Source organism: Stegodyphus dumicola, chromosome 5 (genome assembly GCF_044657685.1).
Source record: "Stegodyphus dumicola isolate Sdum_Otavi_A_Nest chromosome 5, ASM4465768v1".
NCBI lineage: Eukaryota > Metazoa > Arthropoda > Arachnida > Araneae > Eresidae > Stegodyphus > Stegodyphus dumicola.
In genome coordinates this window covers 98,831,196-98,857,071 of record NC_140772.1, presented here as the reverse complement: position 1 = coordinate 98,857,071, position 25,876 = coordinate 98,831,196, and the positions used below count along the sequence as shown (strand labels likewise).

Below are 25,876 nucleotides of genomic sequence, written 5' to 3'. Positions count from 1 at the left end.
AAAAAGAGTGTAGTTTATCATAATAACATTTATTTCAGTGATTCTAAAAGGATGTATCATCTACGAACTTAAATATAAATGAATTCTGAAAACTCTGAATGAGGCATAACTTAATAAATAATGACAACATATTCTGTTCTTTTATTTATAAAATGTTTCTTTTTCACATACACAAATAATATGTTTGTAAATAAATAATTAGAAAACTTCTTAATTTTTTTACTAGTACTTGATATTTGATGGTGTTTTGATTCTGATAATGTTTATAAGCTTGGAGAAAAATTACTAATTACAGAATTTAGATGCTCATTGGACAATTAAGTACTTTTCATACTCATTAATTTTCAACTTTAGGGGTGGGGAAAATGCTCACATATTAATGCATTCCTTTAAAAGGCAATTATTATTGCAAACATTTGTAGCTGAGGCTATTTATCTTTTAGCAAAAATAAATAAAAGTTAATCATATCTAGAACTTCAAATAAATAAGATTTATACAGTACAAAGTCCGAAACATAGATGCCCAATGTCCAGAATGATTTAATATCTGGAAACCTGGTCTAATATCTTGTCTAATATCTGAAACTATACATTACTTAGTTCACGGCAATATGAACAAGTAGTTGACTGATTCAAGGAAAGTATATACCAGAAGTACCAGTTCAACAAAAAAGTGAATAAAAACTAGATCTCAAAAAGCCAGGTAACCAAACTACTAAAGTATAACCAACTGGTGGCTAGCGAACTAAACTTAGTAATTGCACTGACGCTGAAAGTTAACTTTAACCCTGTGGCATATATAAAGTCAGTCCATATCTCTATGGCTCTAAAACTATAAACACTACATTAACAATAAATATATAATTAAAGTGTATTTACAGACTATGTAAAACTGCTTCAGGGGCAAGATCCAGATAGCAGGCTGCCAGTTAGTAACAAATGAACTATATGACCTATCAAATGATGCCATAGCGTGAAAAATAAAATCTTTAATTTATCATCCATGCAGTTACTAATTATTATTTTTTGTGCTTAATTTGTAATTACTTAACAAACAAAGCACTTTAAAAGCAAACAAACATACTTACTAATTTACATCATTATTTATTTTTTTTAATACATCTAACTGATACAATTTATAATACACTTAATTTTTAAGATATCCAACAAATTATTTTTATAAACATCTGTTGCATTACTTTAGTTGATAATACAACAAAAGATACTTCTTAGGCCTTATAAAGGCTGACCATTACCAATCTGGCAATGAGTAACCCAGTGTTTATTTCTATGAGAAAAATTTTACGCTAGATTAGGTTATTTGAGTATGGCAAAGACAAGTGTATCCACCTAAGAGAAAGAACACATTTATGGAGGAATTTCCGAGGTAAACTGACTTGTATTCATGTTATACATGGAGAAAACTACGAAAATCAACCATGCAGATAGTCTGTTTGCTTGAGTCCCAACCCAAACCAGGTAAAACTACCACCATTCAGCATTCTTAACCACTCAGCCACTGGTGGGGCCAAGAAAAATTTTAAACTTTCTTGTTCATAACATGGCTATGCCACAAATGTCTGGCAGTGCTATCTGCTGCATGAACAGTTTTGAAATACATTCAAACAATAAATAGGAAGGCATTTCTTTTCGCCCCTGAAGCTTTTCATTAAAATCTACTGACATTTAGCTAATCATAACTCCAATAAATATAAAAATTCAAAGTCTATTGCCTGTTTTATAGGATGCCTTTTTAAGTAAAGTTATCTTTCTCAGACCAGAATAATTAGTTAGTTCAAACGGAAGCCTGTAGAGATATATATGTTTAAAAAGTAGATAGCACAGATTACAGACAGGGCTAATGTTTAAGTCAGCATCTGATGAAGATGCTACTTTTCAGGACATCAAAGGAAAATATATTATGCATGACTTATTTGCATTTGCTAATAACCTACTTAACTGCTTTCTGTGCCAAAGATATTACATTAAGAATGAGTAAAGATATCATTCAGAAATAAATGAATGTAGATGAAAGGTAGATGAAAGTATGTGTACTATTTATTTTATACTGTCTAAAATTATGTGGATGATTATTAGTTGCTCTGTAAGTTAATAAGCCAATCAAAGAAGTCAAAGCAGATGACAGTACTTGTATCCAATAAGAGGCCTCTTTCAGTCTCACAGCACACATAATAATTTGTGAATTTTCAATAACTTTATTTTTCTAGGCTTATTTATAAAAAAAAAAAATTGTACTTCTACTAATAATAGTAATAACAACAGGAGGCGTAATACCAGACAGAAAGAAATAAGGATTAAAAATGCCAATAGAAATGCAAAACATGAAAAAAGGAATAAAAATTGTAAATCTAAAAAAATAAAATTAATAAAGTGGGGAAGGAAAGCAATTAATTGTGAGGTGTAATGCATTCATATATACACATATCATCATTCATATATGTAAATGAAGAAAAAGTGATTTTGCTGATAATTGCATTTATAATAAAGCATTCATTTTAATAACACGAAAAAGAAAAAGAAATTTCATCACTTCATAAATAATGTAAAAATCTATTATATTTAACTAATATAAAATAATTAATTAATTAAGATAAATTTATGATTATTAAGATAAAATACATTACATGTAGAAAGTTAATGACTTTAACAAAATTATGTTAATTACAGAGTAACAGAAACAATAAAACGTTTGTTTTTATTAAAAAAAAATCAGAAAATAGCTCAGATGGGTTCAAACTCACAACCTGATGGCCCATATAAAATTTAGCATTTGAGTGAATGTGACAAGCTATTGAGCTAGATCTAAGTTAAAAGCTGAAAAATCACTAATGGTAAGAAATCCAAAATATAATCAAATAACCACAAACATATTATAAATTAAGCTTTTCCAGCTTGAAGATTTCTCAGAATATAAGAGTGTAGTAAAACCCTAATGATTTAGTTTTTGGTGATGTTGAGAGTGTTTGTGAAGTGTAAAATATGGTTGCCGATCAAAGAAGCATACTTGTCCATCAAACATAAATTTTAATAGGTGCTTTCCTTGAGCTTAACAGATGAACAGGATATATGAGGAAGACCCCATTAAGAACTTAACCCTACAGGTGATAGCAGGTGATTAACTTGACTACCATGTTAGCAGGTAGTTGGTTGCAACAATTCTATGCTATAGTTCAAATAAATGTTGTCTGGGACACGCTGCTAGATTTTTATTCCTATTCTAGTCTTCAACAGCCATTTTCTATATCAAGATTCTATGCATCACACATTTCTTGGTTTTTATTGTATGATTATATAGCACTCAACTTTTCATTTCTCCAGCTGCTACGAAGATGGAAATCTCCCAACATCCCCTAATACAGGAATATATATTTTATCAGATTTAGTTTTGCAGAATGTATTATTTAGTGAGGTATTATTATTTTTGTTATTAGTATTATTTTTGAATTAGCAACATGTTAATTCAAAAACTACCATTGATTTTTATTCATATGATTTCAATATGCAATTTCATTGGCCATCATCAATTAAGTTGACTGCAATTCTGTATCGCATCATGATCAGAACTCTCGGCACAGGTACCAAAGGCTTGTATCCGATGCAATCCCATTTGAATGGGAGTAGGAGAAACTGGCAGATGCACATAGTTTCATTTTTAAAGTCAGCACAAATAGTCATCCCATAACTCAGTAATTTTATTGCAGTACATGGCCCCTTTCCAGAGTATTTTCATCACTTTTGCATCTCAAATAAAAGTATATGTATCTGCAGATTAGAAGGCTCATCTAACCATTATGCCTTCTACTGTCCACTTACAGCTGCTACTGATTTACGCCAACCAACCTCTGGGTGGATGTAATATGAACTCTTACAAGGAATTTATTATCAAAAACCATGGATCAAATAAGAACATCTGCAATACGATCAATACTATTTCAGATATGGGGCAAGATATTTATCACACAGAATGAAGATGCAAATAAAGTTCAGAAGTGATAATTACAACAGAGCGAGTGCTAAAGAATTATCCAAAGAACTTTTAAATTCCAAGAACTGATATAGACATTTAACTATTAAACACAGTAAGAGAAATTTTACCTTAGGTTACACTAATTAAAACATGACAACTTTAAGACATAATTGTAATTACTTAGGATATAATTTTACTTGTAAATGTATGTGTTTGCATCAAAAACTTTAAATTGATTTGTATTTAGTTTAAACAGTTAATTTACTTTTCTAATTTAAATAATCATTAATTTATAATTTCTGTATATTTTTAATGTTTAGTTATGTTTAAAGTGTACTGCTTTTATATTGTTACAAATTTTGTATAATGTTACATGACATGCCTGATGAGAGTGAAACTCGGCCGGAAAAGTAAGATTACATGTCTATTGAACATTGAGGTAAATGTCCATCTCGTTTAACTGGCGAGAAATCGCCAAGCTGGCAATGGTTTTAGCAGCTAATTTTTGTCGCCAAACTTACTGACATTTTGGTCCAATCTCTGTATAACTAATTGGTACTGCAATTGATCCCTCTATGTAACTACAATTGCATCCGGCCCTTAGATACAACTTTAAATGTGTATGCCTTTCTGCAATTTGAAGAAATGGAAGGTACAAGAAAGTTCTCGGTAGCCAGAGGAAAACTATACAAGACTGAAGAAAGCATTAGTTTATGAATGCATCTCCAACAAGGCACTCATGGAAATGCCTAAAAAAGGCATACTTCGGTTCACCAATATTTTCAATGCCTGTTTAAAAAATAATTGTTTTCCTAAAAAATGGAAGGACGCAACTATTATTGTATTTAAAAAACTGGGAAACATGGAAGATTCGTCTCTAATAAGAAGCCCATAAGTCTTCTTCCTGTCCTTGCTAAACTATTTGAAAGAATTTTAATCAAAAGATTACTTCCGCATATCCATAATAAAAACATTTTATGCAAACATTAATTTGGATTCAGGAAAGGCTTTACTTCTTTCAGACAAAATCAATTCAGAACTCCCATAGAAGACATTCACATGAACGGTGGAACCATCCCCCATGACGCTAAAATTAAATATCTGAATGTCACATTAGATAATCGATTTAATGTCAAATACCACACTGAAAATATTAGAGATTATGCATTCAAAGCATTAATGGCCCTATATCCCATCATCGGCAAGAGCTCCAAGATTTCTATCACTACAAAACATATCCTTTACTTGCAATCAGTCAGACCTGTTATGCTCTATGCTGCTCCTACCTGAGCAGCCACTGCAAAGACCAACAGAAATAATCTACAAAAGCTGCAAAATAAAGCAATCAGATTTATCTTAACTCATCTTGGTTTGTCAGTATTATAGTAACAACTCAACTTTCCATTAGACAAGTGACAATTCAAAGGATATGTTTACTGTAGTATCCTGACTGTAGCATGCAGTAATAAATGGTTACATTATTTGCTCTTAATATGCATCTTAGTTGTTTATTTGTACTTAATTAATTGTTTTTTGTTATAGCCCATAGATAGTATTTATCGATAACCTCAACAGGTTATGGGCTCAGCATGTTTTAAATCTGTGTGAATTTTATACAGTCAAAAGTCGTTAATTCGGACACCCATAATCCGGAATGATCCATAATCCGGACCTCAAAGCTAAAAACTTTCTGCGCATGCGCTGCGTTGGCACATGCGCACAGGCGTTTTACGCATGTGCGTAAGACCTTGACTACTGCGCATATGCGTGTGTGCAAGTGCAGAATATGTTTTCGCCTGCGCGTTTAATGTATAACGGACGGTGTAAGCTAAAATTATCTAATTATCTATTTCAGTTAATGTTAATGATTGCGTTGTTCCTTAATCTTCGAATTGGATCGCGCTTATTATTTTTTGCAGACTGTAAGAGCAATTTTATAAAAGTAAACTTGAACTTTCGATTATGTCAAATAGAATTTCCGATGCTGGAACTTCCAAAGGATCTACAAAATGAAAGTATGTTTCGATGTCCAACAAACAAAAAGTGGAATTGCTGCAAAAAATGGATAAAGACATGAAGAATGTGACAGAGAGGTTAGTGAAAACGAAAAAATTTCGATTGACAAGTTAGTCGGTATTCTCGGCACAGCAATTAAAGGGACTTGAACAGCGGAACTTTGTAATTGAACAAGAAATTATGTCTGTTTATAGAATTAAAGAGAAAGTATTATCAACTTACACTGAAAGAAATGTTTAATAAAGTAAACAAATAAATATGAAGCTTTTTAACAAATAAATATGAAGCTTTTTTTTTTTTTTTTTTTGTAAATTTTGATACCCTTTAGATCATAACTGTTCTTTATTTCATAAATTATGGTTTCATATTTTTAATTTTAGAATTTCTGCATGCCATCTTACGAAATTTAAACTGATGATCTATAATCCGGAAAAATCGATCATCCGGAATCGCCGAAGTCCCGACGAGTCCGGATTAACGACTTTTGACTGTATCTGCTAAAATTTTTGAAAAGCTAAGTGAACCGCATGCTAGGCCTAACAGTGAGACACTATGGATTTGAAAGTACAAATCAACAAACTAGAAGGTGTGGAAAATTGTACCAAGTGGAAGTGGCAAACGAAAATGTACTTTGAACAATATGGTCTCCCGCCATTATTGATGGAACTAAAATTTGTCCAGTTGCTGTAAACGGTGATGTTAGTGCGGATGAGCATGTGAAGGTGGCTGAATGGCGACGTGATAACGCTAAGGCAACTGCGCTTATTGCAAATACGTTGAGTGCTTCTGTAGCCAATTTACTGATGACGTACTCAAATGCAAATGACATCTGGGACAAATTAATTAGTGTTTTTAAGCAAAGCAGTATTCAGAGACTTAATTTATTGATGACAAAATTTTTTAAGTCGATAGAGATCTTAATGAGAATGTTGCTACACATGCAGCTAAAGTTGAAAGAATCTACACGGATATGAACGGTGAATTAAATTCTACTGGATCAAGTAATATTCCAGAAGAATTATTGCATGGCAAAATATTGCTTACAGTGGGTCCAGAATTCCAAGAATTCAGCAATGTTTGGGAGTCTCTAGACTCTGATAAACGAAAAACCACTGAACTTGTTGAAAACTTGTGTACAATTGAACAACATGTTTAATCTAATGCTGCTGTGGATTGTGGTGCATTTGTAGCTCGTGTGCCTGGTTTTAAGCAAAAAACTGTAAAAATGGGGAAAGACTTCCTGAAAGTACTCCTGTAGGTAATAAATCTAGTAATTTCAAGCACAAGAACTGTTTTAAGTGTGGTTTGAATACACTTCTTTGTAAGGACTGCCCTAAGAGAAAGTCAAATGTCTCAAAGCATAATAAAGGCGCATTTGCCGCTAGTGCAGACAGTACACATCCTGAAGTTTGGGTCTGTGATTCTGGTGCTTCACACCACATGACTGCTAACAAACAGTACTTTACTTCATTCAAACATTTCCCTGTGCTCATTGAGGTATCATTTGCTGATAATAATAAGATCTATGCATATGGATCTGGCAGAATAAACATTGAAGTTTGTATTCAAGGTAAATGGTATGATGCTCACATGGAAAACATCTGGTATGTCTCTGATGTGAAACGGCATCTCTTCTCTGTACAAAAGACTACCAAGCACGGAGTTGAAGTAAAAATGACTGAAAGGTATGGTGAATTTTTTCTTAAGAACTTTCTGCAATTGGATTCTGGAGAGATGGCACATACATTATGTCTATGAGGGTTGTTATCCTAGCAAGTCCAGCTGAGATAAGTATTGCTACAGAGACTGAATCTTCGCAGCTATGGCATGAACGCCTTGAGTCACCAAAATAAGCAGCACGGTCAAAAACTGCTAACTGATATGGGCATATCTGTAAGTCATGCAGTGACAAGTGAATTTTGTGATGGATGCGCTCTTGGAAAAGCTCATCGAAAACTCTTCAAGTCACGTCCCTATAGAGTGACGTCAACTGGTGAAATCATTAATGCTGATGTTAATGGCCCAATGTCTGTAGGCTCTTTTAGTGGTGCAAGATATTGTGTTTGCTTTAAAGATGACTATAGCAAATATCGTAAAATCTTCTTTTTGAAAAAGAAAAGTGATGTTAGTTGCTGTCTACGTACATTTCTCAATGAAGCCACTAATCTTGGCCATGTTGTGAAAAGTTTCCGTTGTTATGGAGGAGAATTTGACTGTGGTGAAGTTCAAAAGATACTTGCTGAAAAAGGTATAGCACTAACTCTCAGTGTACCATACTCACCAGAGCAAAATGGTGCAGCAGAGAGGGAAAATCGAACAATTGTTGAACTGGCTCGTTCTATGCTTGCAACAAATGCATTGCCTCGGTCACTTTGGGCCAATGCATGTGACACAGTGTATCTGCTAAATCACACTGGTTTATCCCCAGATGAAAGCAAAAGTCCTCATGAGCTTTGGACTGGTGAGCCAAAAAGTATACTTGACCACCTGAAAGTATTTGAAACCGAATGCTATGCACATATACCAAAGATTTTCAGACGAAAGGTTGAAGACAAAAGTGTTCATGGTCATTTTGTGGGGTCATTTTGTGTAAACAAGAAAGATGGTTATAAGAGCTATCTGCCCTCTCAGAAGAAAATCATAAAATCTCGAGATGTTGACTTCAAACCAGAACGTTTGTGCACCACTCTTGTGACAGTGGAGGTGGAGGAAGACTTGAATGAAAGATATGAAGAAACTCGGAGTGAAGAACGTAATATATCTGAAGAACACGATCCTGTTGGAAAATCTAGAAGAAACCGAAGCTCTACTGCATGGATGAAATCCAGAGAATATCTGATGGCAAACATAGCTGCAGTAGAAGAATTTGAAAACAGTGAAAAATCCTTCCACATATTCTGAAGCTCTTTTGTCAAGTGAAAGTGACATGTGGATAGAAGCCATGAAAGAAGAAATAAAAGCCCTTCATGAAAATGAAACATGGGAACTTTTTGAGAGACCCAAAGGTTTAAAAGTTATCAACTGTCGATGGATGCTGAGGAAGAAATTTAATCCAGATGGTACTGTAGAGTGACACAAAGCTCGTCTTGTAACCAAGGGTTATGCCCCAAAAGCAGGTTTTGATTACGACGAGACATTCAGCTCTATTGCAAGATATGACACTGTGAAAGCTGCTCCTGCTGTGGCGGCAAAAGAAAATTTGTACTTGCAGCAATCTGGTGTAAAGACTGCATTCTTATATGGAGGAAGTGTTCCTGACACAACCAGTAGGCTTCAATGATAATAGAGGGAGAGTCTCTAAATTGCATAAAAAGTTTATATGGACTCAAACAAGCACCCCATTGCTGGAATCAGTGTTTTGTGAATTTTATGAAAGACCAGAAACTGGAAGTTAGTACAGCTGATCCCTGCTTGTTTATCAGACACAGAACTGACAAGAAATCAAGGCCAGCCTTGCTGCTGGGACAGACAAGGTTGAAGTGGAGGAGTTTATGAGTCAACTTGACCATTCTTTTCAGATCACAAGGGGTTCGTTGAACCAGTTTCTAGGTATGAACATAACAAGATTGAATGATGGTTCAATTTTGTGAATCAGCGTGCCTATTTGAAAAACGTTCTCTAAAAATTTCATATGGACTCTGCCAATCCAGTGTCAACTCCAAGTGACAAAAGCTTAGTTTTTGATGACACAGAAAACAAACTGATAAGGAAAATGGTCCCTTATCGTCAGGCGGTTGGCAGTCTGATGTACCTTGCAAGACCTAATTTAGCTTATGCTATAAGTATTGTTTCTGAAAATCTTGAAAATCCCAGGACCTCAGATTGGTGTGCTGTAAAGCGAATCTTGAAATATCTAAGAGGAACTTTAGATTTTGGCTTGCTGTATCAAGCAAAGTGTCATCCCAATGAGCCTGAAGTGTACAGTGATGCTGATTATGCAAGTGAATTAAAAACAAGATGCTCAAGAACTGGAATTGTCTCTAAATTTCCATGTGGAGCCCTCTCGTGGATGAGCCAAAAGCAGAAGAGTGTGGTGTTATCTACTACAGAGGCCGAATATGTTGCTGTGAGTGAGAGTGTTAAAGAACTAATTTGGCTGAAACATCTACTCAGTGACATAACAAATCTCGAAACTTTCTCTCTTCTGGTAGATAATGCTAGTACTGTGAAACTCGCCAAGAACCCTGAATACGATAAACGGTCCAAGCACATAGTTGTCCGTTCACATTGTGCGAGAAAAATTCATTGATGGTGAACAGTTCATCAATCATGTTCTTGGTAAAATGCAATCAGCAGACATAATGACTAAACCATTGCCTAGTGTCAGGATCAAAGAACTGTGTACCTTATTAGGACTGTTTTCATTTAATAGTCTTGTTAATGAATCTTAATTTAATCTTAAATGAACTGTGGCTTGTGGAGGAAGTATAGTAGTAACAACTCAACTTTGTATAAGACAAGCGACAACTCTTATGTTTACTCTAGTATCCTGACTGTAGCATGCAGTAATAAATGGTTACATTGCTTGCTCTTAATATGCATCCTAGTTGTTTATTTGTACTTAATTAATTGCTTTTTGTTTTAGTCCATAGGTAGTATTTATCGATAACCTCAACAGTCAAGAATTCAGTCAACCACAGTAATATAAAAATTAACCCATAGATCATGAAATTCTTGTGCACAATGCTAAATTCTATAAAAATTGTGAAACTTACACAGCTGAAATCATCAAGAAACTTGGAAGGTAACCATTTCCTGTATACAGTATAAATTGTTTTTAATCAAGATTTGTGTATACTGAAGAAATTTTATCTGATATTCACCTCATGTTTTTGCTAACTAATAGTGTAACCTTAGCCGAGTGGTAACACACTGTCATACTTAGGATCACTAGCTCGATTTCCAGCTTTTGCTCATTTATACATTTTGTTTATTTTACGCTCTTGCTCTCATATTTACTGTATCCATGATTCGTAAAATTTTTGTATTTATAATGAAAAATATGACATAGGTGCATTTTTACAGCTGTCTTCGATGGGTCCATGACACTTAGCCGACAACCACTTAGCAGACGGGACACTTAACCGACACGGACAGTTAACTGACAAGACATTTAGCCGACAAGGACTCTTAGCCAACACAGACAGTTAGCCGACAAGGACACTTAGCCAACAGGATATTTAGCCGATACAGACAGCTGGTGAACAGGACATTTAGCTACGTGACAGTTAACTGTCAAGATATTTAGTCAATGGAACACTAAGCCGACAGTGACGTTTAGCTGACGCGTGCCCAATGATTATTTAAATTTACTATCAATTACGAAGTTCCTTGACTTCTCCATAAGTTCAATATTTAAGTTATTTTTTTTAACCTACCAGTAAAATTCAGTTTTCGATTCTTGAAGATCTCATATGTGCTTTTAATTAGTGTGTTAATTTAGCATTGTTTGATATGTATTGTGCTGTTTGGTGTATATTGGCCAAATTGAAAAAGCACTGAAATTTGTCGTTAGGGAATATGAATTAAATTTCAAATGGAAAAAGAATTTTTTTTAGCTAACTATGGCGGTCACTTAATTACATTTTAATATGGGATCTTCAAAAATTATCCCTAAAGGTTCTTCATTTAATCAACTTTCACATAATTAAAAATTTTCCTTGTTTACGTAATGATATTTTCCTATCTCGCTCTTCCAAACGCTTTCAAATTTCTAATATCTTTACGTTTCATTACTATTTTGCTCATGACATCATGTTACATTCCTTTCCTTAAGAAATCATTTAGCTCCTCCCACTAATTAAATTTCCTTTCCCTGTCACGAAAAATCTGAATAATGCAATACAAATTATTGTTATTCTTGAATTATACTTTTTTTATAGAAACATATGGTGGTGAGGGTTAGTTCAGCAAACATATTTTATTTTGTTATTAAAAACAATTAAATAAAGTGAATTAATTAAGACCAGCAAAGGTATAAATTAGTTGTGACCTCTATAATTTGCGTTCATGCCACCATCCTCGAGATAAAAATTCTGTAACATTTTATTGACCATGCCTCTTGCTTAAAATACTTACTTAGGTTAATGTTTATAGCCCTAAAGTAGTGCATAATGTTTTATTTAGAAGTAAAATGTTCTTTAAGGTTTTGTTCTATTCATAACTGAAGCTGCAGAAGGAGGTGGCCACAAACCAGGTAGGGCGGAGCAAAGGGTCAGATCGTGAAAAGTCGCTGTAATGTGGTGCCATCTATTGATGCTAGATTAAACTAGATCAGTCATGTGAATAGATAATATTATGTACTATGTTTAGAAAGTCGCAAAGTATAATTTTCAATATATGTTATATTAATTTTTTTGTTATAAAATATAACTTTTCTTAATATCTGTTAAAAATGTTTAAATTTTCATTTCATTTTTCATTAATTTTATTTTTTTTCCTCTTTTATTCCTTCGCTTTCTCGTTTTTGGTTTAGTTACATGATACTGCGGCCACCTAACAGATGTAGGTTTGGTTTATGTAATTACGACAAAGCGAGAGGGCTATCTGCCTAAGGGAAGAGATGTCTTCAAGGAGGACTTTCTAAGGAAAACTGGCTCGTATACATGTTACATATGGGGAGAACTAAGGAAACACCCAAACAAAGGACAGTCCGTTCGTGGGATTCGAAATTTGGATTGCTCTGCGACTTTACCGCTCAAACGCTACTGGGCCTATCAGAAATAGAGTGACCGTTTTACTTAATATACTAGAAACAGTCTCTTCCAGTGAAAATTGCTTTTTTAGGCTAAACCTTTATAAATGTGTTGCTCGAAAATGTCCCAAACCTGAATACCGAAGTAAAGTTCACTATTATTCTTGAATTATGCTTTTAAAGAAAATATTGGCGGTTTAGTGTTAGATTAGCATCTCTATTTTATTTTGCTATTAAAAAAATAATAAAGAGAACTTTCAAGGTTATGGTGACCGAAAAGAGATGTTTAAAAATCATCGTTAACCGGCAGTTATTTACCATTCTTAAGATACAAATAAGCAACTCTATTAAAATGTCGGAATCGGGCATACTCATTTTTACCTACTAAATATGGCCATTATGATAAAACTTCAAAAACTAATACTGAGAGACCTGAATTTTTGCATAATTTTTATTTAGGAAAGAAAAATGATTGTGTATACTATATATATATATAGAGAGAGAAGAACTGCGACACTGCGATATACGGTGTTTATCCTGGGGTTCTATCACCTGATGAGAGAAGAAAGATGATTGTGAGTACATAATATTATAATTAGTTAGGAAAAGAGAAATTCTATGTATATTTTTACAGTGTACTAAAACATGCACCATCCAATTCTGACAAATCAAGGCTTCCGTGTGACTTTAACACGATCCAAATCATTTAGTGGGTGCAGTTAGAAAATAAAAGTTGCATATCAGCAGCGTTTTCGATATATGAAAAGTGAAAAATGTAGTTTTTGCGGAAATGTATTCAGTTCTGAATAAAACAAAACCTTAAAGAATATTTTAATTCTAAACTAAACATTATGCAACAATTTAGTGTTATAAACTAAGTAAGTATTTTAAGCGAGAGGCATGGTCAATAAAATGTTACAGAATCACACTTTTAATTTCCTACAAATTTGAAAGCATTAAGAAGAGCCAGCTTGGAAAATTAATATCATTAAGTAAACAAGAAAAATTATTAATGATGTGAAAGTGTTCAAAAGAACCCAGTTAATTAATGAAGAAGCTTTAAGCACCGTACTTAGGTAAAAAAAAATTAAGCTACCGCCATACTTAGGTAAAAAAAAAAAAAAAAATTCTTTTTTTCCTTTCGACATTTAATTCATATTCCCTGACGAGAAATTTCAGCGCTTTTTCAATTGGGCCAATATACACCACACAATAATTAAAAGCAAATATGAGATCTTTAAGAATCGAAAAATGAATTTTATTGATAAGTGAAAAAAATGATTTAAATATTGAACTTATGGAGAAGTTGAGAAATTTTGTAATTGATAGTAAGTTTGAATAATTATTGGGTACGTGTCAGCTAAACATCACTGTTGGTTTAGTGTCCTGTTGACTAAATGACTTGACAGTTAAGTGTCCCATAGCTAAATGTCCTGACAGCTAACTCTCTGTGTTGGCCAAATGTCCTGTCAGCTAACTGCCCATGTCGACTAAATGTCCTGTTGGCTAAGTGTCTTGTCGGCTAACTGTCTGTGTTGGGTAAATGACATGTCGGCTAAGTGTCCATGTCGGCTAACTGTCCATGCCGGCTAAACGTCCTGTCAGCTAACAGTCCATGTCGGGTAAATGACATGTCGGCTAAGTGTTCGTGTCGGCTAAATGTCTTGTCAGCTAACTGGTGTCGGTTAAGTGTCTGATCGGCTAAGTGTCCGCAACCGGTCTTCGATTCAGAAGATTCTAGTTTATTTTTAGAATGTCTGTGGAACTCAGAGAACACATGGGAGTGAAGGTCCTTTAAAAGCAAATACTTCATGATAAATAAAGATCTACACTCTACAGTTCTCAGTTTTTAGTTCAGAGTTGACTTCAGAATATTGAGATATGTTGCATGAGCTTCGTTCTTTAGAGGCATTTTGCAATGCATTCTGTTTCATACTGTAAGTACTATGAAATGATAATTACTGATTGTGTTCTGGTATACTGAAGAGAAACAACTGAGACAGCTGGTGGCAGCCTTTGCTGCATTCAAAGAAGAGATGAAAGCAAGCCAAGTATCTGTAAAGCTGATACTGAAGCTGCTGAACAATTTGCAAATGATTTTATTGAACTCATTAATAGTGAAAAGTTATATCCAGAACAAATTTACAATGCTGATGAAATTGTTTTTTTTCTGGCGATATGTGCCGCAAAACACCTTAGAAACCTCTATAGAAATGATTCCAACTGGTGTCAAAGATACGAAAGGGAGATCAACAATTTTAGCATGCGCAAATACTGCAGGAATGCAGAAATGCAATTTTTTCGTAATCGGACAAAATACATGACCTCGAGCATTTAAAGGAGTAAAGATTTTCTCTGTTATTTATTATGCAAATAAAAGAGCATGGATGACATAAGTATTAACAAATGACTGGTTTGAAAATCATTTCACAACCGAGGCTCCGCAGAATTCAGTTGGTTTACTTGATGATGCAAAAATTGTCCTGATTGTAGACAACTGTTCTGCTCATACTTTCTTTAAGGTTTTAGTGAAAGATAATGTATCCCTATTATTCTTTCCTCCAAAGTGTATGTCTGTCATTCAGCCTATGGATATCATGGTCATTTAGCAGAATAGTGCACCCCCTGAAATGCAAATATACAGTAGAATTTTTTAAAGTCATATTAAATTTCTTGGCAAGACTATTCAAAAATTTTTGAAATATTTTAGCATAAAATCTGCCGTGTGAAGCATTGCAAAATCGCGGGAGGATGTGTCTTCAGACAACTCTAAAAAATGCTTGGCAAAATTTATGGTCAGTTACCATATTTCATGGTTGAGGATGATGAAGATGATAGCTGTGAATTCGAAGGCTTTCGGATATCGCAAACCACTGGTGAAATTTTCCAACTAATGGATTTATAATGAAATGTGGAGACGTGGTAATAAATGAAGATAATATAACAGAAGTTTTTCATTGCAATGATAATGCTCCAATTATCAATCAATTACCCTTCCATGTGCAAAATTTATGACAAATTAAGTTTTTAATGCACATTTTTCGCATTTCAAAGGTGAGACATCTGAATGTCGTTTCTATTCCTCCTTTCTGCTCTTCCCCACATCATGGAATTTTTCGTAAAAGTTACGACATGTGCATGTTTGTGGGTGAAAATATGGAAAATATTTTTTTCTCAAATATTTTGTAATTTTGTGATATTAATTGCCATGTATTTTTTTAATTTGAACACATTGGCTTTGTAAATTTATATCAGTTGTCATGGCAAAAAGATATGTGCAACCAGCTGATTTTGCTTGCATTCTTCAAGAATTATCTGATGAAGAAAAGGAAGACAAAGAAAACTATGGATGGGAAAACAATAGCGATTTCCATTCCTTATTTTCTTTTATTTCTATTTTTTAAAAAATAAATAAAAATATTAAAAATAGTTTAAAGTGCGTTTTTGTATCCAATAAGAAGTAAATTTTCTTGCAGAAGTAAGTAATGCTAAACTTACTTTTTTTCATACCAAGGTGTTTTCCTTTTTATTTGTCTATACTTGCCTCTTCGATGAATATTAAAATTAGCTTCGATTTTAAAATATAATTATTAAATAATAAATTTAAAATGTTATATAGTGAAATAAATCATTACATTTCCATCTTGCTAACATAATAACTTAAAATAATTTACTTATATAATATTTAAATGCGATATCATTTGTATTTTGCAATAATAAGGTTAATATTTTATTTCTTAAAAATTTATTATGAATATTCACTCATTTCTCTCGTTTTTCCTGCTAAAAACGATAAAATAACAGATGTCGTAAAAAATACGACGAGTGCGTGCTCATGTAAAATTGCCAAGTACGCATGCTGGAAGGTTAATGGATGGAGAAATCTGTAGTATGGTTCTTGATCCAGACTATACAGCTACCAATAGTGAAGAAAGTGACAGAGAGTCTATTGAAAATGAAAAAAAATTTTGATTGACAAATTCTCGCCACAGCAACTACAGGACTTGAACAGTAGGACTTTGTAACTGAACAAGAAATTATATCTGTCTATAGAACTGAAGAGAAAGTATTAGCACAAAAAATGAAGCAACTTAAACAATTTACATTCAAAGAAACATTTCATAAAGTAAACACATAAATATTAAGCTTTTTTTTTTTTGAAAATTTTGATACTCTTTAGATCACAAATTCTTCATTATTTCCTAAATCATAGTTTCATGTTTTTAATTTCTGCATGCCATCTTACTAGATTTAAATTGATGATCTAACATCCAGAGAAATCCCAAGCCCAGAATCGCAGCAGTCCTGACGAGTGCAGATCTCAAACTTTGTACTGTAGTAATAAACCCATAATCATAAATAATAACTGATGTGATAAATAATAACAAATCCATAATAACTTTGGTGATTACACATAACAACCTGATTGATCACTTTTACTACAACATATATACTATAGTGCAAAGTCCGAGATCCAGACATCCAGTATCCAAAATGATATAAAATCTGGACCTCAAAGCCACGAACAAACTTTTTTTTTTTTTTTTTTCCCCAAATTCTCTCTCCACAATATGCTTTATGCATATGCATTTGATTTCCCCCCATAATAAAAGGTGGAGAACCCTGATTACTAATTTCACTTCGATGCTAAATACCTCACTATTGAAGAAATAATCATTTTAGCAAAAATTTGTATGATCAATAATTTGGCTCAATAGATGAGTGGCACAGATCGCAAATAAAAACTTGTACATAGAAATATCACTGATTTTACGCCTACTAATATTTTATTTCCCTGACACCAAACTGCTAAATCATTATTTATTACAGTTTGCTTTCCTCACGGCATGTTAATCAACACATGTCAACTTGTGTAATGACTCATGTAGCAGTGCTTAAACAGATTTTTATATTAGTAATTAAATAGCAAAAAGTATGGTAACCTCTTATGTTGACATTATGCTTGGAAATGATTATACATTTAAGTTAAATGCGCAAAGGAATGTTGACCAGGAAAAATTTAACAAAAATTTCTTTCCATATGCTAAAAATAGATTTTGTTAATGATACTCATAGGCCAAAATATTACATTTATTGCTAGTTGAATTAAGATTAATTGATTTGTTATTCACATAAACCCAGAGCCGGTGCTACAGCTCATATGGCTGTACTGGGCAGCAAAATATACAAAAGACAAAATTTTTTGAACTTAGAGAAGCACCAAGCAACAAAATTAAGGGTTGGGTTATTCAGTTACGGCAAAGCACACAAGGGCTATCTGCCTAAAGGGAGGGATGCCTTCATGGAGGATTTTCTAAGGGAAACTGGCTCATATACACGTTACACATGGGGAAAACCACGAAAACGCCCATGCATCCAGCCTGTTCACGGGATTCGAACCTCGTACTGAACTACCAGTGTTCAGCGTCTTTACCGCTCGGCCACTGGTGGGCTCCAACAAAAGGGCTGACAAAATTTTTTAAATTTAGAGAAAGCACTGGGATCCAGAATTTAAGGGCGGCAGAAATTTAGAACTTTGGGAGGCACTTGGTAGCAAAATTTAGGACCTGCAGAGATACATCAGACAGTAAGATATCTAGCGCCACCCCTTAATAAGTTTAAGTATATGTGGGAATTTATTTATTCAGGACTCAGATAAGCCTTAAGCAAGTTCAAGAAATAGATATAAATATAATAAATAACTAAACTAATACAATTCAGGCTCAATAGTCTCAGTGCACAATAGAAGCAAGACAAATTTAGTGCAACAACTTGTCTTTCGTTGCCAATCTCATGATACATAGCCAATAATGTATAGTGGATGCTATTAAGCTAGACTAAAATTATACTCTACTGATACCAAGGAATTTCAATTAATATAGAAGACTGTGCTGTTCCTTAAGTTTCTGATTTGATACAGCTTATTATTTTTTGCAAGCTGTTATTCTTACAGCAATTTTATGAAAATTAAAGTCTGAACTTTCTATTGTGTCATAAAGAGTTTCTAATTCTGGAGCTGCAGCAGGATCTACAAAGCGAAAGCTTGTTTCAATGGCCGATAAACAGAATGTGTAAATGAGGTTCAAATTCCGCAAATGGGCTGGCTGCATGGGTGTTTTCGTGGTTTTCTCCATGTGTAACGTGTATATGAGCCAGTTTCCCTCAGAAAGTCCTCCACGAAGGCATCCCTCCCCTTAGGCAGATAGCCCTAGTGTGCTTTGCCATATTTAAATACACCACCAGAAAGTGTAAATGCTTCAAAAAGTGGATTAGTGTATATCCATCTCAAAATTATGCCAGGCATATGGCATTGAAAGTCTATATGACATAAGCAAACAGAAAAAGGAACTTTTAGAATTTTTTGTGGATTCGGATACCCCACTTGCAATGAATAACAAAACAATTATTCATCAAGCTAAAAATGATGACCATGACAATATGATGATTGAATGGGTCAGAGAGTGTGCAGTGAGGGCATGCCATAGATGAGTTCAATGCTAATGGCTCAAGACAAAATATTTCATGAAGAAATTAGAATCTGAGTGCACATATTCTACAGGTTGGTTAACCAAATTTAAAAATTCCCATGGTGTAAGCCTATTAAAAATTTCAGGTGAAAAAGCTTCAGCTGATACTGAAGCTGCTGAACTATTTACAGATGAATTCATTGAACACATAGTGAAAATTTATATCCAGAACAAATTTACAACACTGATGAAACTGGTCCATTCTGGCAATATGTATGGCGGAATATCTTGGCAACCTTTACAGAAAAGGCTCCAACTGGTGTCAACGATTCCAAAGACAGACTAACAATTTTGACATGCGCAAATGCTGCAGGAAAACACAAGTGTAAACTTTTCGTAATCAGAAAAAATACACAACCTCGAGATTTAAAGGAGTAAATTTCCCTGCTACATATTGTACAAGTAAAACAGCATGGTTGACACAAGTGTTAATGAATTATCGGTTTGAAAATCATTTCATGCCCAAGTCTTGGCAACATTTGAATTCGGTCGGCTAACCTGACGATGCATAAAATAGTCCTGATTGTAGACAACTGTTCGGCTCATACTTCACTTGACGTTTTAGTGAAAGATAATGTATCTGTGTATTATTCTTTCCTCCAAATTGTATGTTTAGCATTCAGCTTATGGATATCGGAATAGTGCTCACGCTGAAATGCAAATATAAAACAGAACTTTTAAAATACATGCTAAATTTCTTGAATAATGGCAAGATTATTTCAAGAAATTTTGAAATATTTTAGCATAAAATCTGTTGTGTGAAGTACCACAAGATAATGGAAGAATGTGTCTCAAGGTACTTTAAAAAATGCTTGGCATAATTTATGGCCAGCTACCATATTTCATGGTGAGGATGAGGAGGATGATAGCTGCAAATCTGAATGTTTTCGGATATCGTAAACTAAAGGTGAAATTTTCCATTTAATGGATTTTGTAAAGAAATGTGGAAAAGCGGTAATAAATGAAGATGATATAACAGACAATTTTTAATGCAATGACAAGCCCCAATCATCAATCAACGGATGATTAAATCTGTAGTATGGTTCTAGATCCTGAAAATACCACTACCGTTAAGTGAAGAAAGTGACAGAGAGACTATTGGAAATGAAAAAAGTTCGATTGATAAGTTAGCTGGAATTCTTGACACAGCAATTACAGGACTTGAACAGTGGAACTTTGTTAACTTAACAAGAAACCATGTCTGTTTATAGAATTAAAGAGAAAGTATTAGCACCAAAAATGAAACAAGTTACATTGCAAGAAATATTAAGCCTTTTTTTTTTTTTTTTTTAATTTTGATACTATTTAGATCACAGATGCTTCATTATTTCCTATTTTTAATTTTATAATTTCAACATATCATCTTACTAGATTTAAACTTATAAGCAAATATCCAGAAAAATACGAAATTTGGCATCGCCGAGGTCCTGATGAGTCCAGATCTCGGACTCAACTGTTTGAAAAATGCTTTTAAATAGAATGTACATCAGCAAAGCATAATAGAGTTATTTTGTAGGGCATAATAATAATAAAAAACTTTTGTAATTATAGCTGTAGATAAATTTTAAATAGTTAAAAATTCTTATGTCTTTAATTCAATATTAAGAGAAAGTTAGTTGTTTTAGAAGTTTTGAAAATATAACTTGCATTAGCTGCATTGAAAAATAATTCAATATGCTAATTACATGAATCATTTAAAATTTTATTTGATTTTGTCAAATGAAAAGATAATGATGATAGTAAAATTTCCTCTTTGAAGATATGGAAAAGCCATTCATTCTCAAATATAGCCTTACCATGCTAACGAAAAGGAACAAATTTGTGACATGTAGTGAAGAAGTGCCCAACGGTAAGATTTACTTCCAGCTGAATGTTAAGATGTGTTTGTTGAGTGAATTGCTTGAAACCTACGACCATTCTATAATCTATCTTCACATATTCATGCATTTGTTCCATAAAGTTAGGTACAATGATTTGTCTGACTAATTAACTATTTAATCATCCAAAAGGTTTCACAACCAAAGCAAAAAATAGCTTCATTTATGGAGAATTTCTCATGAAATTCAGGTTCCTCCATTCACAGCACACATTCTATTATCACAACTGATTATCCCGTATCTTAACCAACAATAAGTGAGCTGCTTGTCCAAGAATTTCACAGTTTAAATGCCATTTTCGTGCAGCAACAATTATCGAAGTATAAGTCAAATAATGTTACATAATACACAGTTGTTCATGGTCAAGTGATACAAGACAGTTTCTTTTCTGAACTATCTGATAAGATCATGGCTACATTTGAAAATGATTAGTTGTTCTGTGTCCTTGTATAGAAAATTTTTACTGTCATTACCAACTTTTCATTTTACCACATCAATTAGTTACATTAAAATGAAATGCATACAATTATTTAATGGCAATTACTAAGATTTGCACTTAAATCAACATCACAATAGCATATAGCAGTTAAAAAAATAATACTTCTATGCTCTAAAATTATGAGATCTATAATTTGCTTAATGAAATGTTCAAAATTTTCAACTCTTAAAAAGTTTTTCCGAAAATCTCTAAAATTATAATTTTTTTTAACCTCCTAAATTTATTTATTTGTTTTGTATATCTGTTTGTTGTTGTTTAATCACTACTATTCACAGAAAAAAAAAAAAAAAAAAGAGGAAAAGCATAGAAAAAAAAATGAATCAAACAGCATGCAAGTTTTTTTTTTTTTTTTTTTTTTTTTTTTGTGTGTTTTTGTTTCATAGTATTTTAGACAGCAGTAAAACAGAAATAAAAAAAAAAAAAATTATCTTAGATGGTTAGTTTTGCAGTTTGCATGGTACTAAAAAAATTCTTTCTAATTTGATTTTGGCTTGCAGAACACCTACAGAAGTTGATAATATAATAATACTGTTAAATAATATAATACTAATAATTTATTTTTTATGATTTCTGTTTTTCTTCCAGTTAAGTTTTACTTAAGTTCCACTTAAGTTTTACTTTCATAATTATTCAATCTTTTATGTTTTTTTATCATGATTACATGAAATATTTGTACATTTTTTTGAAGACACTCTATAAAATTATAATTCATCATGGCTCTATATTTTTTGCCAATCCTGATATAAGAATTTTTAAAACATACTTCCTACTTCGCACAGCACTTAAATGCAGAAATATTTTTAATTCACACAAATTTCTACCTCTATATATATATCCACAGAGCAACAAGAAATATTACCACTACACACAGAAATCTAGAATATAAAAGTAAGAATAATTAACTTTATTTTCTAGATATAAAATAATGTAGAAATATAAAAATTAAGAAATAAAATTACCAGATCAGGCAGGTTTTCATTGCCAGTCAAAGCTGAAAAACTTTTCATAGTTTCATAGGCAACGTAATATTTAGCCATTAGACGACCAGTACCTGAAAAATATTTTTTTTTTTTTTTTCAGGCAAAAAAAAAAATATTTTGTTGATATGCTGTGTATTAAAGAAAACGAAACAACATTTTAAACTTAATTAAAGTTTTATAAACTTTTTTACGAAATGGATTAAAATAGTTAGTATAAGCATGTATCTACTATTCAAAATGAAGAGATGCCTTTATAAAGGACTTCTTGTTTTAACCAGTCAGTCTTTCATAAAATACTTAATATTTAGAGAGTGAAAATAAAAGATTTAATGAAGCAAACATCTTTTCAACTATAAAATTATGCAGTTCATTAAAAAACTGTTTTAATGCTCTGAAATTACAAAAATGGCAAAACATAAAAAATTATAGCTTTTTTAAAATTTATTTTCACAAAAAACCAACTTCCTGAACACCACAAAGTTATTATTATTTATAATGGCAGATTACAAAGACAATTGTAGACAGAATAAGCAAATATGAAAGAAAACAGCAAAACTAAAAAAAATGTATAATCTAAAAATCTTATTTGTGTTTCACCTTCCAGGATCACTCCCAGAGTGATCCTCTAGGGATCCATTTCCTCGTGAATTATGCCTAGCTATTAAATTATGTAAAATTTGGTGCAAAATTTATGGAGAAATTAAAAATTTATCTTGGTGCAATGTTTACAGTTTGCACTGAAAATAATTCACTTGGCAAACGTCTTAATATATAGCAAACTATTTTCCTTACACTTCCATCATGCCAGAGTGGAAAAAACGACATCTCGTTCCTACCTTTTTACATTGTGCATGAGCAGAATAAAAGTCACATCGTGCCTACTTTCAAATAATTTTAACAAAGTATCTAAACCACATTTGGTGTTTTATCGCTTTCAACAAACATGCCAAATTTCAAAACGCACAAACATATAAATTCACGTAAACTTGAAAAAACAAAACTGTAATTTTTTGCAGGTATGCTTAGAAATACGTCCACTTTAAGATGATGGTAAAAATTTTATAGATTATAATTCAAAAATGTTTTTGAAAAATTTATAAAAATTATTTAAAAGTACAAATTTTAATATATAAATCATAAAAAAATGGGTGAAAGTTATTCGGAATGAACCTGAATTTCTAAATGTGAAAGGAGGAATCAAATAAGTTTAATAAAAAAAGAGAGATTAATAAATGTATACCAAACTCAATTAACATTGAAGAGCTAAAATTTTGGGAGCTAATTTTTTTGAAAACTACTTGTGCGATTTTTACAAAACTTGGTAGTTTAGTGTAATTTGAGTCGTAGAATCGAAATAGGGAAAAACATTGGCATGTCATTTCAGAAAAAGTCCAATTTTTTCCAATTTTTTCAAAATACCTATATTAGAACAATGCTATATATAAATCAAATACATATCATAAGTTGTGCTTTCAAGGCCTGAAAAAACGCAATTTGAATTTCGTCAATCGCCAAGTAGAACGGGAAATATAGAAATATCCCCCCCTTTTTTTTTTCAGTGCACACTCAATAATTTGACAAAAGTCTTATCTCTAACAGATATGCTACTAATACAAAAACCTTCTACACAAAAGCGAACTCAAAATTTACACATTTCAATATTTTGATAACAGATATCATAACCTTAAGGTACATCTAAAAGGAACTAAATTATTAACTTATTCTAGTGAATGACTACATATAGATGAAGCTGTTTCCATGCAGCATTTTTTAAACTTGCTTATGATAATGAACCAGGGCATATGCTCCAAATATTGAACGATTAAAATTAAATTAATTTATTGAGAGATCAAAATATGTTCAGTATAGTTTTCAGAAGAGTCACACAAATATTATTGTAGACATTTTTGATATTAAATAAAAAGGTAAAAAAATGAAATCTCGCATAATTTTTGTGAGTCATTTGCCTTCAGACAGAATAATAGCAGTACAGCATTAATATAAAAATTTCAGATTTTCCAGAGACACTGCATTTTTTCCTACTAAAAACATACAGATGCAGATAACAGGACAATTATAGTAAATGACTTCTTAGATACAAGTTTATTAGAATAATAATCATTGTAAAAGTACGGACCTGTATTTGAACTACAGAGGGTGTTTACGTATTTTTAGAATGATTATGATAAAAAATAAAAATAAAAAAAGTAAATGTTAGAGAATAAAAATTTCTGGTGATAGATTCTGGTGATCGATGATAAAAATTTCTGGTGATGTTATTATTTGAAATGAGGAATATCTGTTAAATTTATTCTTCTTGTTGCATGCAAACAAGCTGTGAATTTTGTACTTTTTAAAGAGAAATATTCCATAATGCAAAAGCTATGTGATATACATGGTACTGAAATTCTAAATTGAAAATAAGGAACATTACCAATTGGACAGAAAAACAGTCAATCATGACTTTGACATGGAAAGAACAAACAAATACCCGAAAATGGTACCCACTGTCTCTAAAGTTAACTCTCTCGCTGAGCAATTTTTTTTATCAAAATAGGTTCAAAAACTGCACATTTTTTTATTACATATTTCAAATCTACATATATTTTTGACTTAAAATAACAAACATTTTTTGCAAAAGTGTTTTTTTTTTTTTTTTTTTTTTTTTTTTTTTTAGCATAGAATTAGATCATTAAAAAAAGTTGTCGGAAAACTGGAACTGAAGAATTATCACATAAAAGCAAAATTTTGAAAATTAATCTTGGTTAAATTATGATTTAGTTTATGGAATATGAAGGTAAAACATATATACTAATGAAAATATGCAAAATACTTACTAAAGAAGGAAATTAGAAATGGAGTTTAGTACAATAAACTTCGAAACAAGGCTCAAGTCCTACCTCGCAATCTTTGCACCTAATTTGCATTTTTTGCGACCACTCTTTTTTAGCAACAAACAGCACACTGTCTATGAGGCTCTTTCTTGATGGGATTAGGGGTTATATTGCTAGAAAAATGTAAAGCAGTTAGTTTCATGGGACTGAGAGTTGAACTACAGACATCTTTCAGCTTTGAAAAGAGCGTTCAAGATGGTGCAAAACATGCTTGTATATTTTGCAGAAATATGGACAACGAATGACGTCTGTTAACCCAGACCTGAATAAACAATTAAACATCATAGAAAAGCTGAAATGAAACCATGAACAGGAAAAGAGAGGATCGGACAGTTAAACAGATGGAAAAAATCATCACAGAATTGTGGGTTGCACAAATTTTGCTACTTCTACATTGTCCG

At 32.4% G+C, this 25,876-nt stretch overlaps 1 protein-coding gene across 10 annotated transcripts in view; it reads right to left on the bottom strand.

Annotated features, from left to right (window-relative positions):
• The window catches only part of LOC118199039 (putative ATP-dependent DNA helicase HFM1), a 511,790-nt gene that overhangs the window by 219,861 nt on the left and 266,053 nt on the right, over positions 1 to 25,876 (bottom strand). For all 10 annotated transcript variants that reach the window (XM_085816885.1, XM_085816888.1, XM_085816889.1 and 7 more), the window contains one exon: positions 22,561 to 22,652. In XM_085816885.1, the coding sequence (XP_085673011.1) occupies positions 22,561 to 22,652 (92 nt within the window). The remainder of the gene's footprint in view (positions 1 to 22,560; positions 22,653 to 25,876) is intronic.